General features: G+C 36.8%; 2 protein-coding genes across 2 annotated transcripts; one reads left to right on the forward strand and one right to left on the reverse strand.

Moving 5' to 3' along the window:
• The first annotated feature begins 842 nt into the window (after positions 1–842).
• LOC115777867 (uncharacterized) lies at positions 843–6,401 on the forward strand. The gene is made up of 6 exons (XM_030725889.1): positions 843–1,225; positions 1,767–1,885; positions 3,484–3,631; positions 4,739–4,987; positions 5,790–6,054; positions 6,169–6,401. The coding sequence occupies exons 1-6, from the start codon at positions 870–872 to the stop codon at positions 6,370–6,372; spliced, it is 1,341 nt and encodes a 446-aa protein (XP_030581749.1). The 5' UTR covers positions 843–869; the 3' UTR covers positions 6,373–6,401.
• Positions 6,402–6,584: 183 nt separating this feature from the next.
• On the reverse strand, positions 6,585–14,013 carry LOC115777862 (uncharacterized). The gene is made up of 15 exons (XM_030725878.1): positions 13,774–14,013; positions 13,641–13,700; positions 12,876–12,926; positions 12,596–12,790; positions 11,926–12,164; positions 11,659–11,747; positions 10,878–11,020; positions 10,668–10,736; positions 9,556–9,753; positions 9,260–9,352; positions 8,915–9,162; positions 8,576–8,704; positions 7,767–7,907; positions 7,329–7,440; positions 6,585–7,217 (listed from the first exon to the last, which is right to left on the reverse strand). Exons 1-15 carry the CDS (start codon positions 13,910–13,912, stop codon positions 7,000–7,002), a joined length of 2,124 nt encoding a protein of 707 aa, XP_030581738.1. The 5' UTR covers positions 13,913–14,013; the 3' UTR covers positions 6,585–6,999.
• Between the last annotated feature and the right edge of the window lie 349 nt (positions 14,014–14,362).

The following is a 14,362-nucleotide window of genomic DNA, read 5'->3' on the forward strand; positions in this document are numbered from 1 at the left end:
TGCACCTCAACAATGTTATGGTTTAATTTTAAACAGAGGTGGCAGAAGTACTGACATTCTGTACTTCACTAGAAGTACAAGTACTTGTGTGAAAAATACTTTGGTAAAAATTGAAGTACTGGTTCAACTATGGAGGACCGAAACTGACATAATTAGAAATAAAAGCAGAAATATATATATAGTGTCTATATTTTGTTTTTCCTTTTCCTTATACACGAGTTTTCATCAAGAAATGTATAAATTTTCTTTTTCCTTTTCCTTACACATGCGTTTTCATCAAGAAATGTATATATTTTCTTTTTCCTTTTCCTTACGCATGCGTTTTCATCAAGAAATGTAAAAATATAGAGTGTTTTTCCATTTCCTTGTACATGCGTTTTCATCAAGAAATGTATAAATTTTCTTTTTCCTTTTCCTTACGCATGCGTTTTCATCAAGAAATGTAAAAATATAGAGTGTTTTTCCATTTCCTTGTACATGCGTTTTCATCAAGAAATGTATATATTTTCTTTTTCCTTTTCCTTACGCATGCGTTTTCATCAAGAAATGTAAAAATATAGAGTGTTTTTCCATTTCCTTGTACATGCGTTTTCATCAAGAAATGTATAAATTTTCTTTTTCCTTTTCCTTACGCATGCGTTTTCATCAAGAAATATAAATGTTTTGTTTTGCCTTTTCCTCCTGCTCTTTTTCCTTTACCGTATGCATTTCTGCCTCATTATGCAAATGAGGAGGGCTGCCTTCTTGCTCCAGCTCCTCTGCTATTGGTCAACAAACAAGAAGGAGCAGGATCCATGTGCAGATCGATTGTGCATGCCTGGGTCTTTGACTTGTTGCAGAAATTTAGAGGAAGTGAACGCTTAGCAGAGATGTCTCAGGCAATTGCAGAAGAATTAAGGCACCTTGCTAGCTTAGCTGAAAGCAATACTGTCACTGATGACTATTTATTGTTTCGCGTGGATATTTTGAATGAGAGGCTACTGCATTTAGCTGCAGACACGGATAGTGAAGCTGACCCATTAGTTCTCCAGATTCTGGAGGAGGTGGCGTGTCGCTTGCACAAGTCTGTGTACCACACAAGAACTGCTGGGAGACCTGGATATTTGCTGCCCGCTGAAGCCTTGGAATCGTTTTTGCTTGTGGGTCTGTCAGTAAAGGATATTGCGGAACTTTTTGGGGTCAGTGAAAGAACAGTTCACCGGCGGATGGCAGACTATGGTGTTAGGTAAGTACGTGTTGTGTTTCTGTTGCTACTTTGAACTCAGTAGTATTTTCTATTTTCATTATAGTTCCAAATTGTAGCGGAACATCTGTTATGTATTCAACTGTACACATAGTGACGTAATATGTATGGTAAGCCTTTAACCTGTACTAGTATAGTTCAGTTTTGAATTATGAGCTGTGTTCTTCATATTAAAATATATTAATTTTGTGTGAGGGTATAGACCGCATCAGCAGAATAATTACGAATGTGTGTTAATATCCACCATTACACGGCACTTCCACATAGCTCTTATGGTACTAATTCTCTTAAAATGTGTAATACATTAGTGTCAGAAATCCGGTCTGGTCAATTTTCAATCACTGTGGTGAACCTCACTTTCAGCAAATAGTGTGACTGTATTTTGGAGCTGTCAAAAGTATTTAGCATTAGCTGTATATTTAATGACATAATATGAATGGTCAAAACCTATGTGTTTGCTAAAGAAACACATAGTCAATTGTTTTCTACTGACTAGACATTGTGTATTATTTTTTTCTCGTAGAGTATCGGATTTATTCAGCAACATCGGAGATGATGAGTTGGATGGAGTTGTGCGAGACATTCTAAGTTATCATCCCAATACAGGATACAAGATGATGTTGGGCTACTTGAATGCTCGAGGTATTCACTAGGGTTTAATCCCGGGATCCGGGATTCCCGGGAAATGCGATCAGAACCATTTCCCGTTTCCCGGGAAACGTTAGACGGGAAACCGGGAAAAAAGTCGCGCGCGTCGATTTGACTTTCAGAAAGAAAAGAAAGCTTCAGAATGTTAAATTTAAGGAAATATTGAGAGAAGGGTTCGTTTAATGCGAAAAGCATTACTCTTCATTTCAGGCACGTTCAGCCTCCGTTTAAGGCTTCAGCCTTCATCGCAAGCGTTTTAATACAGGTATTACACAGTTGTACTTTTTTCCTCTTTAATTTGTTAAAATCGTAGGCAATGTGTTTACCCTAAGGTATTTTGTATTATATAATTTTATATTATTATATATTGTTATATTGCATTATATAGCCTATAAAATATGCCTGCCCTGAACAATAAAGAAATATCTGTTTAACTTCGAGTGTTTCTTTTCCTCGTTTGCAGCCGCTTACTAACAACCATGAATTAGGATACGGGCCTAATGGGTGAAGAAATTATCATGAAATAGATTGCTTTAACATATTTCGCTTTTAAAATGGAGTTGAGTAAAATGTATATTTTTTAGGCTATAAGGATTGGCCAGTTTTTCAAAAGACGATTCACAGCGAACCTACTTTAACCCTCAGACACGGTGTTATAAATTTGCTGTTGCCAGAATGGCAATGACCAAGTCGTAGTGCATTACTCAAGGCCCTGTGTTATGCCATATTATAGTGTAGTACGGTAGTTAACTTTTCAATGACTATTACAGCGTTCCACTGGTGGAGATACAGTGTAACAGATGTCGCCACGACAGCGTGGCTGAGCCTTTATCAATGCTGTGGAGATGAACCGTATTGTTTTGCACCAGCAGTTGTAAAATATCTTGGTATAATTCCATGTACAATGGAGGAATATTTGAATTATATTTGTTAAGGGAGTGTTGAGGAACGATACAACACCGCATAGCTCGAGCACTCAAATGCCGAGATGTAGGTTTTATTGCGTTAATCAAGCCAACGTTGCCCCCTACTGGGCATAACAGGACATAGCTGGAAAGCTACCTCTACAATATCACAATAGGTTAAGGCCGACACAGGCTACAGAAGGCCTAATTAAAATAAATAAATAAATAAACTTTTTCCCGGGATTCCCGGGAAATGGCTCGTCATTTCCCGGGATTTGATTCATGTCATTTTCGGGAAAAATATTAAACCCTAGTATTCACATCCAAAGTAAGTCTATAACAGATGTGCTTATGATGGCGCTGATAAGCACCTATTGCAGTTGTAGACATAATGTGCTGTATGACAGATAGCTCATTGTTTATCACTTCTATGCAAAGTAACAAGGACACACACACACACAAAAAAACACGATTGAAAGGAAAATTTTTTTTTCAAATTTATAGCAATCACATGGTAATAATCTAATGCCCTCTTAACTGTCCTGAAGACACCAGTGTCCTCATGGACCCATTGACTTGCATGTACATGTTTTCAGATAACAGTTGATGGGTTAAATTTTCTTTTTGATTCTGTTCATCACCTCCAAATCAAACATGTTTTAATTATGGTCTCATTCATTTTTCAAGGAAGACGAGTGCAAGAAGCAATGCGCCGTGTGGACCAGCAGGGAATTTTGATGCGCACATTCCAGCTTCAAACTGTTCAGCGTAGAAGATACTCTGTTCCAGCTCCAAACAGTTTGTGGCACATAGATGGAAACCATAAACTTATAAGGTCAGACTTACTTGTTTGATCAAACAAGAACAATACTTAAGATACTTCCTGGACAAAGAGAAATAACTTCTGTATTAAAATAAATAGACTAGAGAAATTCTGGAGTGATGGATTAGTGTCAGAGGGGTAACAAGTTAAATCATCATAAATCAAGTGTAAAAAATTTCCCTGTGCTATAGCAACCATCTCACATAAAACTGTTTTGGTCAAGAAAACGAAGTCACTCTGCTTCTGAAGCGTCAAACGTATTGTTTGTATGAAGCATTTAAAATAATTTATAATAATACATTGTATTCATGTATGTTCATAAAAATGGTTTCATAAAAATGCTTTGAGCGGTCATGGTCAGAGATTAATGTAATGCTTTAAACAAAAGAGGAAGCAAATTGACATTACAATTACATGCAGTCTTCTAAAGTATTAGTTATAGTGTTTCCATTTTTATAGAACAGAAAATCAGGAACTCTAATGATTAATACTAGACAAATTAGTTGCCTTAAGAAACAGACTTAACAAGGACACCAACAAACTCAATGAGATTAAAGTCAGATAACATTGTTTTCTCTAGAGAAAAATGGACTCTTTAGGAAACAACCCTGTGGTTTGGCATGTCCATATTTACCTTCTTAATAAGTGATGGACACTGCAGAATAAGAGCACTGAAGTTATGATTTGTATTTGCTTTGGATGCCAGGCCTAAATTCAGCAAACACGAGTGTTACAAATTATCTAGTATTAGTGTTTGTTTTTGTTTAATGCTGAACTTAGTGTTTTATATCAGGCATCTTGTTTGGCAGCTAAGGGGTGTTTAGGAATATATATATTGAGCCATTGGTGGCAGTTATTTTTCAGTTACATTGATACCTGTCTGTGTTTGAAACAGATTGTGCCGTATTGGACAAACTGTAAAGAATGTGTAGTGTGCTTCAGCATTAAAGTCACAGTAGCTGTCCTCCTGTGTTCGTCCTCTGATCAGAGTGTCTGTGTGGATTAGGTGCTCCAGCAAATGCTCCCATAGCAACATACAGTCCTACCTCTCCACAGTAAGACTGTTAAACTATGTTACTGTACCAGTGCTAATCAAAACTTTTTTTGTTGTCTGTACAGATGGCGAATTGTTGTTCACGGGGGCATTGATGGCTTTAGCCGCCTCATTGTTTACCTGACTGCTGCCACCAACAATCGTGCCACAACAGTGCTTAACAGCTTTCTTGAAGCTGTGAATACATATGGAGTGCCATCACGTGTTCGTTCTGACAAAGGAGGAGAGAATGTACAAGTGGCACACTTCATGGTCTCAACCAGAGGCCCAAACAGAAACTCTCACCTAACTGGAAGAAGCACACATAACCAGAGGTATTTACCTTAAAGTCTTTGTGTGCTCTCCATGTTTTTTTTATCCAGACTATTTCCATAAAAGTTGGTACATTGTAAATACAGTTCGATTTACTTTACTCTACCAGGAAGATATCGCAGGAGCATATCACCCCAGTTCTAAAGTCCTTCCACTGGCTCCCTGCAGCTCACAGAATAGACTTTAAAATACTTCTGTTAGATTATAAATCACACAAAACCTTAGCAACAAAAATACATTAAAGACATGTTGTCATTGTGTCAACCTTCCAGACCACTCAGGTCTTCTGGTTGTAGTCTAGTCTGCATCCCCAGAACCAGAACAAAACATGGAGAAGCAGCATTCAGTTTTTTATGCTCCTCTAACCTGGAACAAACTTCAGGAAAAATACAAAACAGCTGACACATTTTTTCAATAAAGGCTATAAATCCACCTGTCTAGAGTTGCCTTTGATTAACAGTAACTGGAACATTTATCAACAAATTTGATGTAGGTTATTTTCTAAGAGTACATTTAAAAAATTTTAAGGTTTATTCCTATTTCATACTTGGTTACTGGATTATGTTTTATTGGTGTAAAGCACTTCAGCTTCCTTGTTGCTGAAATGTTGTATACAACTCAACTTCACTTAATGTCCTACTATTTATACTGATCAAATCAAAACATTTTTTACTTATATTTCCACTCATTGTTTAACAAATTCTAATCATTATTATTTTATGAGTTGTAGGTCTATATATAAGTGCATGATGACAACCTAGTTCTGCACCTTTTCCACACTAATACCTTTTCTTTTCTATCCAGGATTGAAAGGTTGTGGAGAGATGTATTTGGGGGAGTGTTGGATCTGTTTTACACTACTTTCTGCTACCTGGAGACTGAGGGCCTACTTCACACAGACAATGAGGTGCACTTGTATGCATTACACTGGGCCTTTCTACCTCAGCCCAACAGACATCTGCAGTTTTTCAAGGACGGCTGGAACAACCACAAACTACGCACAGAAGGGAACCAATCACCGCTACTGTTGTGGTCTCAAAACCAACGTGAAGGTCACGACCCCGCACAGGTTGGTTTTATTAATGCCACTCTAGAAAGTGAAATTATTTTTTTTTGTCCAAACACACAAAAGTGCGTGTAATTTGGATGTAATTTACATCATGCTTTCAAAAATATTGTGTAGGTTGACCTCCAATATGGTATTGACTGGGAGAGTCCATATGGTCGCCATCATGATGGGGTGACAGTGCCAGAGGTTGAGCTTCCACGGCCTTTGACTCAGGTGGAATTTGAAACACTACCAGATCCAACTGGCTTGTTTTCAAATGTGATTAATGTTTATCAACAGACAATTGATGTACTGACTGTAATATTTGGAAATATTTAGGTTACAGCTACCAAAGACATTTGCTTGATAGAGAGTAGTTGCAAGTTTGTTTTTTTGAAATGTATACACATTCCTTTTTGGTGAGGGTAGTTGCTTCTCATCAACATGTGTCTGTGCCTCTTTTGGCATAACAACTGTGACATTTAGATCTTTGTAATAGAAATGACAGTTTTTCTGTTCAAATTGTTTTTTTTTATTCAATATTTGCTGTGAAGATACAATATATCAGGTCAGGCATCTTGTATCCAGACGTGAACATTGACCTGTTTTGCACAGATATGTATATATGTAATAAAATCACTGTTATGAAACCATTTCAGCTTTCATTAAGAATTCGTTGATAATATCAGATTTAACCGTTTGTAATTAAGCTATGTCTATTCATGACTTTGTTGGTCTAATCTCTTTTTTTAAGCAAATGTTTTCAGAAAACGTCCTACAATAATATGGAACTGTTTTTATAGTTGATCAGAACAACAACAACGCTGAGTACTGTCAAATTCTAATACATAATTAACAAGTGGATTATTCCAGAATATCCATATCTATCAAGAGACTGAACCATAAGAACAATTTAAAAGTAATAATACCAATAACCAACAACATTCGTTGTTTAAATGGCCCAGCTTAAATCTGACCAAAACCAGAATAGGCCGAAGAAATGCTTGCCATAAGGTCTTGGTGGAAGTCTTCATAGTTTTTGTGGTTTTTGGATAGCTTCAAAGTCAGGAAGCAAGTGGACGACTGTGGGAGACTGCAGTCAATAACTTCGACCTCGAGATTGGAGCATACCACACCCCAGCCAGTCCAGAATGTTAGTAAACTCTTGAGGATGTCTGATGTTCCTTTTATGACACAAATGAATGTATTATGTTAGCAAGATTATTTACATGTTCATAATTCACTTTCCAAAAGCATATATAAAGTGTATTGAAAAATGTATAATCTTTGCTTACCATTTTCTATGAATCTTCGGAGGAAGCTCATGATCAGACAGTGATCATCCAACGAGAGTATGTCTTCATCTATATCTTCATCTTTAGGCCAGTTTATGTTATCGATTACCATCTACAAAAAAGAAATTTCACTGTAAATTACTTGGAATGTAGGTAACTGAAGAAAATGAGAAACTGTGTTAAGGCAGAACTTTTGATGTGTACAGATGTTTGTCTTTCAGTCCAAAAGTGAAAAACACACATAGGAAATACAAGAGTAAGTGTTGGCATGCACTGGGATGTGCTGACAAGCCATCTCAAGTGTACACCACCTCTTGCCCCCAACCGCTGGATGTAGGCACCATCTCCACCCACTAACCTTAATGGATATGCGGGCATATGGGACAGATGGTTATTTGTATGCAGTGTTGGATTCTAATCTTTGCAAAGTAAACTTACCTGTGGGGTTATCTCTGCCTCACTGGCCCTTGGAAAAAGTACTGGCACAGCATCAGGCCTGGAACTGAAAAATTCCCACACACCTGTGTCTTTCAGCCCTCTTCGGATTTGTTTCACCTGTTGTGCTGTTCTTTCCAAAACCTACACATGAAAAAAAAACAATTTCTTTGAAAAAATAAAGCAAACAAATCTTATAAATTTGTTGTGACAAAGACAATGACTTTTGGAAATCGAGAGTAGTTTTTTCATTTTGTAATTCCAGTTGCAGCACTTTTTACATTTACAAAGCTCAGTATGGTCCTGTGGTCATAATGTTCAAGAGATAAGTTCAGCATGTTCTCAAGCTCTGGGGTGCGTGTTTCATATGAGATCCTGAAACCTTGAAATAAAATAACCTTTTTTTTTTTTTTTTTAATTGAACTCATAAAATACTGTTGTTTAAAATCTTTGTTTTCAGTGTTATAAAAATTATAAAGCTTAATGAGTGGATTTTTATAATTGTGGAGTTCATTTTTTGAATGTGTGGTTCGAAAAATATAGAGTTGACTATTTCTATAGGCACCATAAAGATTTTCCATCAATTTTGCTATTTTTTTTTTTTTTTTTTTTTAAAAAAGGACAATCTCTTGCAAAAAAATAACCTTCTGTCAAACAATTTCTTATCATTCCACATTTAAAACCATTATGATGTAGGTATATCAGGTAGGGCTGTCATGATTGCAGTGACTTAAGAACAATACTAGTCTATGTTCACTTTAACAGATTGTGGCCTTTCATCAGATATTGTTTCTGCAGGTACCATAACTTACAGCATGGAGGAGTATTTTTTCTTGGAGCCAATGTCTGTTATTGACTGTAACTCCAGGAAGATCCCATGGCAACGTCAAAGAGAGAACCACGGATTTCTCCTCCTCTGACAAATCCTTTGTTCCCTGTAACTAAGTATTTATTGTAGGAGAAATAAAGCAGTATGGCATCACATGATACATATGCAAACCTAAACATATAGCCCAAAGTACATCTGAAGAATTTTAAAAATGTGCAAATAAAAGAGTTTGTATCTCATGCTATTTACAAAAATTGTCATGAAAAAAAAAACTTTTGTTGTAGGTCTTGTATTTTCAAAGTAAAACTGAAATTTTACAAACCATTCTTATGACCTCACGGACATCTTGGTCAGCACAATCTGACTCAGTTACAGTGGCTGTTTCTGGTTCCCCTCCAAACAGCACATGGATGATTCCTTGGCTGAGACCAACCAGACAAGGACCACCATTCAGAAAGCTGTGGCCGATAATTCGACCCGCCACCACGAAAAAGTCGCTTTCTAGGAGCAGCCTCGATGTAGAGGGAGTGAGATGGTCCTGCTCACCCTCAAACAGCAATGTCTTCAGTTCTGTCAAACAACAATTGATAATATTAACATAAACAGGTTTTTCTGAACAATCTCCATACCCGCCAATTCAAGAAAATGAAAAAATTAACAACCATACCAGTTTCGTCATCAAGCAAGAATCCATTCTGAAGGTTTGACATGACTATTGAAAGTACATGTCTATTAACACCCTCTCCAATGGCAGCATCACCTAAAAAAAAAAAAGACAAGACAATTTGAAGACAGAAGACAATTGTGGGTCCAAAAATTAAAGCAAACTCTTGCAAGACATTATGTCTCCATCCAGCTGTAGAGTCAAGACTGGACTAATTTCTTTTTGGACACAAAGCAGTCGAGTTTACAAGGGCAGTTGGAGGAGTTGACAGGATTTTTAAAAATAAATGAATATTTTACCTATGAGATGACATCGCAGTGGGTTAGTCCACTGCACCCGTGGCCTTTTGTAGAATCTCAGAATGGCACGGTTCCTTTCCTTCAGGGTATCTCTTAAACTCAGGGTAAATGAAAGACTCTCTTTATCCTTGTTTGCTTCATGTACTGACTCAATGTACAGCTCAGACGCTTTGGCTGGAACTACTTCTGTAATCCAAGCTTGAAAGAAACATGACCAGAAAAGGCATACAAACTGATTAGTGAATTTAAATTTCAGATTCTATATACATAAAAAAAATAGCCAAAAATCAAAATTATACACAACCATCCATTCCAACCAATCATTTTCTAAATCTGCTTCTTCCATATAGGGTAGCTTGAAACCTGGTGCCTATCTGCTGTTCAACGAGCAAAACATATGCTACATACAACCATGCCAGGTTGCCATTCATTTTCTGACAACACAGACACACAGAAAAAATAGAATAGAATAGAATAGAATGCCTTTATTGTCATTATACAGGATGTACAATGAGATTGGAGCACCAAAACAAACAAATATGAAATACAAAAGGTACAAAAAAGAGCACCGAAAGGAAGACCCGTGAGCCGCTGCGTCTGTGCGCGCCGCCATCTTGGAACCTGAAAAGAACTATTCATACACCTAGGGCCCTTTTCCTAAATATCTTTCATTGGGACAGTATTTTCAAAGATAATTTTAAGTAAAATAAGGCTTTTGTAAACGTACAGTCGCTTAAAGACAAACCCCTACAGCATGTAAAAAAAAAAAAAAAAAAAAAAAAAAACTGTGAACAAGAACTAATTATTTAAAAGTCTCACCTTTACTACTAACTACAGAAGTGCATTGCATTCAAGGTTAAAAAAAAAAAAAACAACAAAAACCTTGTAATTACGAGAAAAAGTGTCATAATTACAAGATCTTGATGTCAACTAATGAGAAACCTATAATAGCGAGATGCAGATCTCATAATTGAGATAACTGGAAACCATGCATTTACTGCAGCTGCCCAACATTATATGGCACCCTAGTGGCCATGGATTTAAACTGAGTACTAACGTGTTTATTGAGTAATAGACTCGAGTCCTAAGTCTAACCTGTACATGCTACTTACCATGTCCGAGGTCCCTCTGAATATCTGGAGGATTAGGCTGCTGTGTGCTTAGAGCAGTTGAAGGACCAGCTAAAGACAAAACACATGCATAACAAATGAGTTACAAAACATATTTTTAACAGAAATGGGTTTGTTTGAAATGGCAATGGACAGACAGACAAATCTACATAAGATGTTGTTGCTGGTGGTTGCAGATATCACTCTACAAACCCTGATCTGAACCTGTCTCCAGTGTCACCACTATATCTACAACTTGTTGCCGTGAAGAGCTGCGACTTGCCCCACTGGTGGAAGGGACAGATTCCTCTCCATTCTCACTTTCAGTCTGTCTTTCCCTGTCATCCTGTGATCGTCTTAAGAATCAATTTAACAATCAATTTCAGATTACTGAAGTACTTTTTAACAAGAAATACAAACATTTCAATATGACAAAAAAAAAAAAAAAAAAATTAATCAGGAACAAGATGTTGGCACATACAAATGAAGTTATTAATACTTTTGGGGGTAAACCTCGCCATCTGTGTCTTTATGTCTTTCTCAACAATGTGTTTTATGTGATGGCTTCAGACTATGTGCACCACCTATCTATAAAAACATTATTAGCTATGGATTTGTTGTGGACACAACTTATTGTGGATAGGGAAGTTATACACTATCCATGGAATGTAACTTTGCATTATACAAGTTAACTAACCATCCATACGTAAATACAAGTTTGACTTATCACCTTCCCAAATAACATCAGTTCTGATTCAGCTGTTAATTATTTATCACTTCACTGGAAGGACTAAAGCCTACCGATCTGCATATTGGTATATGAATGTGATTGTGAATGAGTTTATGTGACTGAAGTGTTAAGTTCTTTAAGTGGGTAGTATGTCTGGAAAAGCACTACATAGATTTTGTCCATTTGCATTTATAAAGAAAACCAGGTGTACAGATGAGAACTTTAGATTTGGATCAGTACCTTGAACAAGACTGATTGTGTTACCTTATCTGTGAAAACGGAAATTCCTCTCCACAAAGAAGACATGGCATCAGTGGTCCAAAATATGTGTTAGAAGGTCCCTCAGTTTCTTCCTACATGTAAAAGTACAAAAAATATATAAAGACTGAAGCCGCACACAAACAGCAGTTTTAAGAAGTAAAACAAATCTACATATACACACTTACATCTCTCTACATCTCTCTCTCTCTACATACATATAACACAGTTGAAAATAACAGCAAATGATTAGCTAAAAGCAGATATATTTACCGGCTCCAAGCTGAGATGGCACTGTAGAGGGCGGATGTAAATTATAGAGTGGTGAATCATAGTGCTTGGTTCCTTCAGATATTGCACACTGTACCCTTCATTTGGGCACTGTATAACAGAGAGCTGGCGGCTCCTTGTGTTACCAGAGCTTTTGAGCAACTCATAGCCCCCTGCAGTCCTCAACTTTGGAAAGTTTTGATAAAGACAATCTGTTAATTCCTCACAGCTGTGAAAGTCACCTGAAAAATAAACACACAATAGACACACAATATTAAGAAATACCACTTTACCACCAAACTCTGTTATCACTGGAGTCTTTGAATTCCACTGAAAACAAGAAGAACAAATGTTATCTCTGTTTTAATTTTAAAATACGTGGCTTAAGAAAGAGAAAACACATTTCAGTGGAAGTGCACAGCTACACTGTGCTGCTCTAAAAAAAACAGACAACAAGCAGTAAATTTTCAAAATAATTCAGAAAGAGCTTCAGAAGATTTTCACCAAAATTTTCCTAAAAATTATTCTATGTGTTACCATACAGTCTTGCTTTTTGGAGAGACAGAACCAGGACGTTGTTACACTATAAACATTACATTATGGAAATACAATATTTTTTCTACTGTCTTAGAGCAGCAAAATAGTTCAAGCAACAATAACGTAGATAACATACCTCGGAAACATATGCGCCGCTCACCTAGTCCTGCCCTTTGGAGACATTCCTTCTCTGGTCGCCTCGGAACAACTGTTGAATCTTTTCGCCCAAGGCAACAAAAAATGTGTGTATATGTGGCGAGGCTGACAGTTGCATTGCTGCGTCTTTGATGCCTTCTACTTGATCTGCTTGTAAACAGTCTTGACACCTCAACTGGGGATGGAAATAGTGAAATGTACCTAGCACCACAGTTGCATGTCTTCTCAAGAAATAATTTTCAGCATATATATTAGCTTACCATCAACAGGATGTCGTCCTGCAACATTTGACATTCCAGGTGTTGTTGACACTGTGAATATATTGACATATATGTACAAGAGTAGAAATGTGTAAACTCTTACAAGTATTTGAATGTGTATCTTTAAGCTACCCAACCCTGCAATAAAAGATTACATGGACATGGGTTAAAATGCACCAGATTCTGAATTATAAGATCTCTGTTCACCATCAGTGAATGATTTATCTTGTCAAAGCTACAAATGCACAAATTATACTTATATACAAGGCTACATTCACCTTGCAAGTGTTAAAGCTCATTTAAAGTTGTTGCCTGAAATCCTTTTTTTTTCTTGTTTGCTTGTTTGGTCGGTCATAGTACAATTTAAATGAGACCATTATCAGTTCAGACTGAACATTTCAAGTCCATCACACAGGACTGCATTATAGCAGTGGCTGTAACTGTTTCATTAAGGTAACCAGATTTCTGAAATACAACCAGGAGCCGTTGTACTCTCGACTCATCTTGCCTTTTTTAAAGAAAAGTTTCATTTATATTTTATTTGAGTCCTCATCTTCAGCAAAGCAACCCAAACGATGAAATCGGGGACGTTTCATCATTGTATGCCAATTGGTGAGCGTAAGCTAAGTAAAATCCCCAACTTAAGCATTAAAACTTATAAAAACACTATAAAACACACACGTTGGCTGTTGACTTACAAACATTAAAACAATAACAACTATTCTGCATGTAAAACAAAGACAAGGAGGAAAAAAAAACACTTACTTGTGTTGATCCTTGGCGTTATGGTGGGGCCTTGTGCTTGTGGAGTTGAACCGGCAGATGCTAATAAGAAGACAATATGAATAAACTCTATTCTTCGACAAAATTACAAAACTCTACCTAGCTGAAAACTTACCGCGTTCCAACTCATCCAATCTATTTGCAGCTTCCCTTAACAAGTCCGACACAGACCGTCTTTCCGCTCCCTCCATTACAATACGTTGGTTGTTAAAACAGAAGTCAAAGACCCAGGCATGCACAATCGATCTGCACATGGATCCTGCTCCTTCTTGTTTGTTGACCAATAGCAGAGGAGCTGGAGCAAGAAGGCAGCCCTCCTCATTTGCATAATGAGGCAGAAATGCATACGGTAAAGGAAAAAGAGCAGGAGGAAAAGGCAAAACAAAACATTTATATTTCTTGATGAAAACGCATGCGTAAGGAAAAGGAAAAAGAAAATTTATACATTTCTTGATGAAAACGCATGTACAAGGAAATGGAAAAACACTCTATATTTTTACATTTCTTGATGAAAACGCATGCGTAAGGAAAAGGAAAAAGAAAATATATACATTTCTTGATGAAAACGCATGTGTAAGGAAAAGGAAAAAGAAAATATATACATTTCTTGATGAAAACGCATGCGTAAGGAAAAGGAAAAAGAAAATTTATACATTTCTTGATGAAAACTCGTGTATAAGGAAAAGGAAAAACAAAATATAGAC

Source organism: Archocentrus centrarchus, unplaced genomic scaffold (assembly GCF_007364275.1).
Source record: "Archocentrus centrarchus isolate MPI-CPG fArcCen1 unplaced genomic scaffold, fArcCen1 scaffold_82_ctg1, whole genome shotgun sequence".
Lineage (NCBI taxonomy): Eukaryota > Metazoa > Chordata > Actinopteri > Cichliformes > Cichlidae > Archocentrus > Archocentrus centrarchus.

Bases quoted from the DNA above. Each gene is read 5' to 3' on its own strand.
- LOC115777862 (XM_030725878.1), bottom strand. From the start codon at position 13,912: ATGTGCAGATCGATTGTGCATGCCTGGGTCTTTGACTTCTGTTTTAAC. The intron at 9,754-10,667 runs GTAAGTAGCATG...GTTTCTTTCAAG, and splicing joins TCAGAGGGACCTCGGACATG to CTTGGATTACAGAAGTAGTT. The intron at 7,441-7,766 runs GTAAGTTTACTT...TCTTTTTTGTAG, and splicing joins AGGCAGAGATAACCCCACAG to ATGGTAATCGATAACATAAA.
- LOC115777867 (XM_030725889.1), top strand. From the start codon at position 870: ATGTCTCAGGCAATTGCAGAAGAATTAAGGCACCTTGCTAGCTTAGCT. The intron at 1,226-1,766 runs GTAAGTACGTGT...TTTTTCTCGTAG, and splicing joins ATGGCAGACTATGGTGTTAG to AGTATCGGATTTATTCAGCA. The intron at 6,055-6,168 runs GTTGGTTTTATT...AATATTGTGTAG, and splicing joins AAGGTCACGACCCCGCACAG to GTTGACCTCCAATATGGTAT.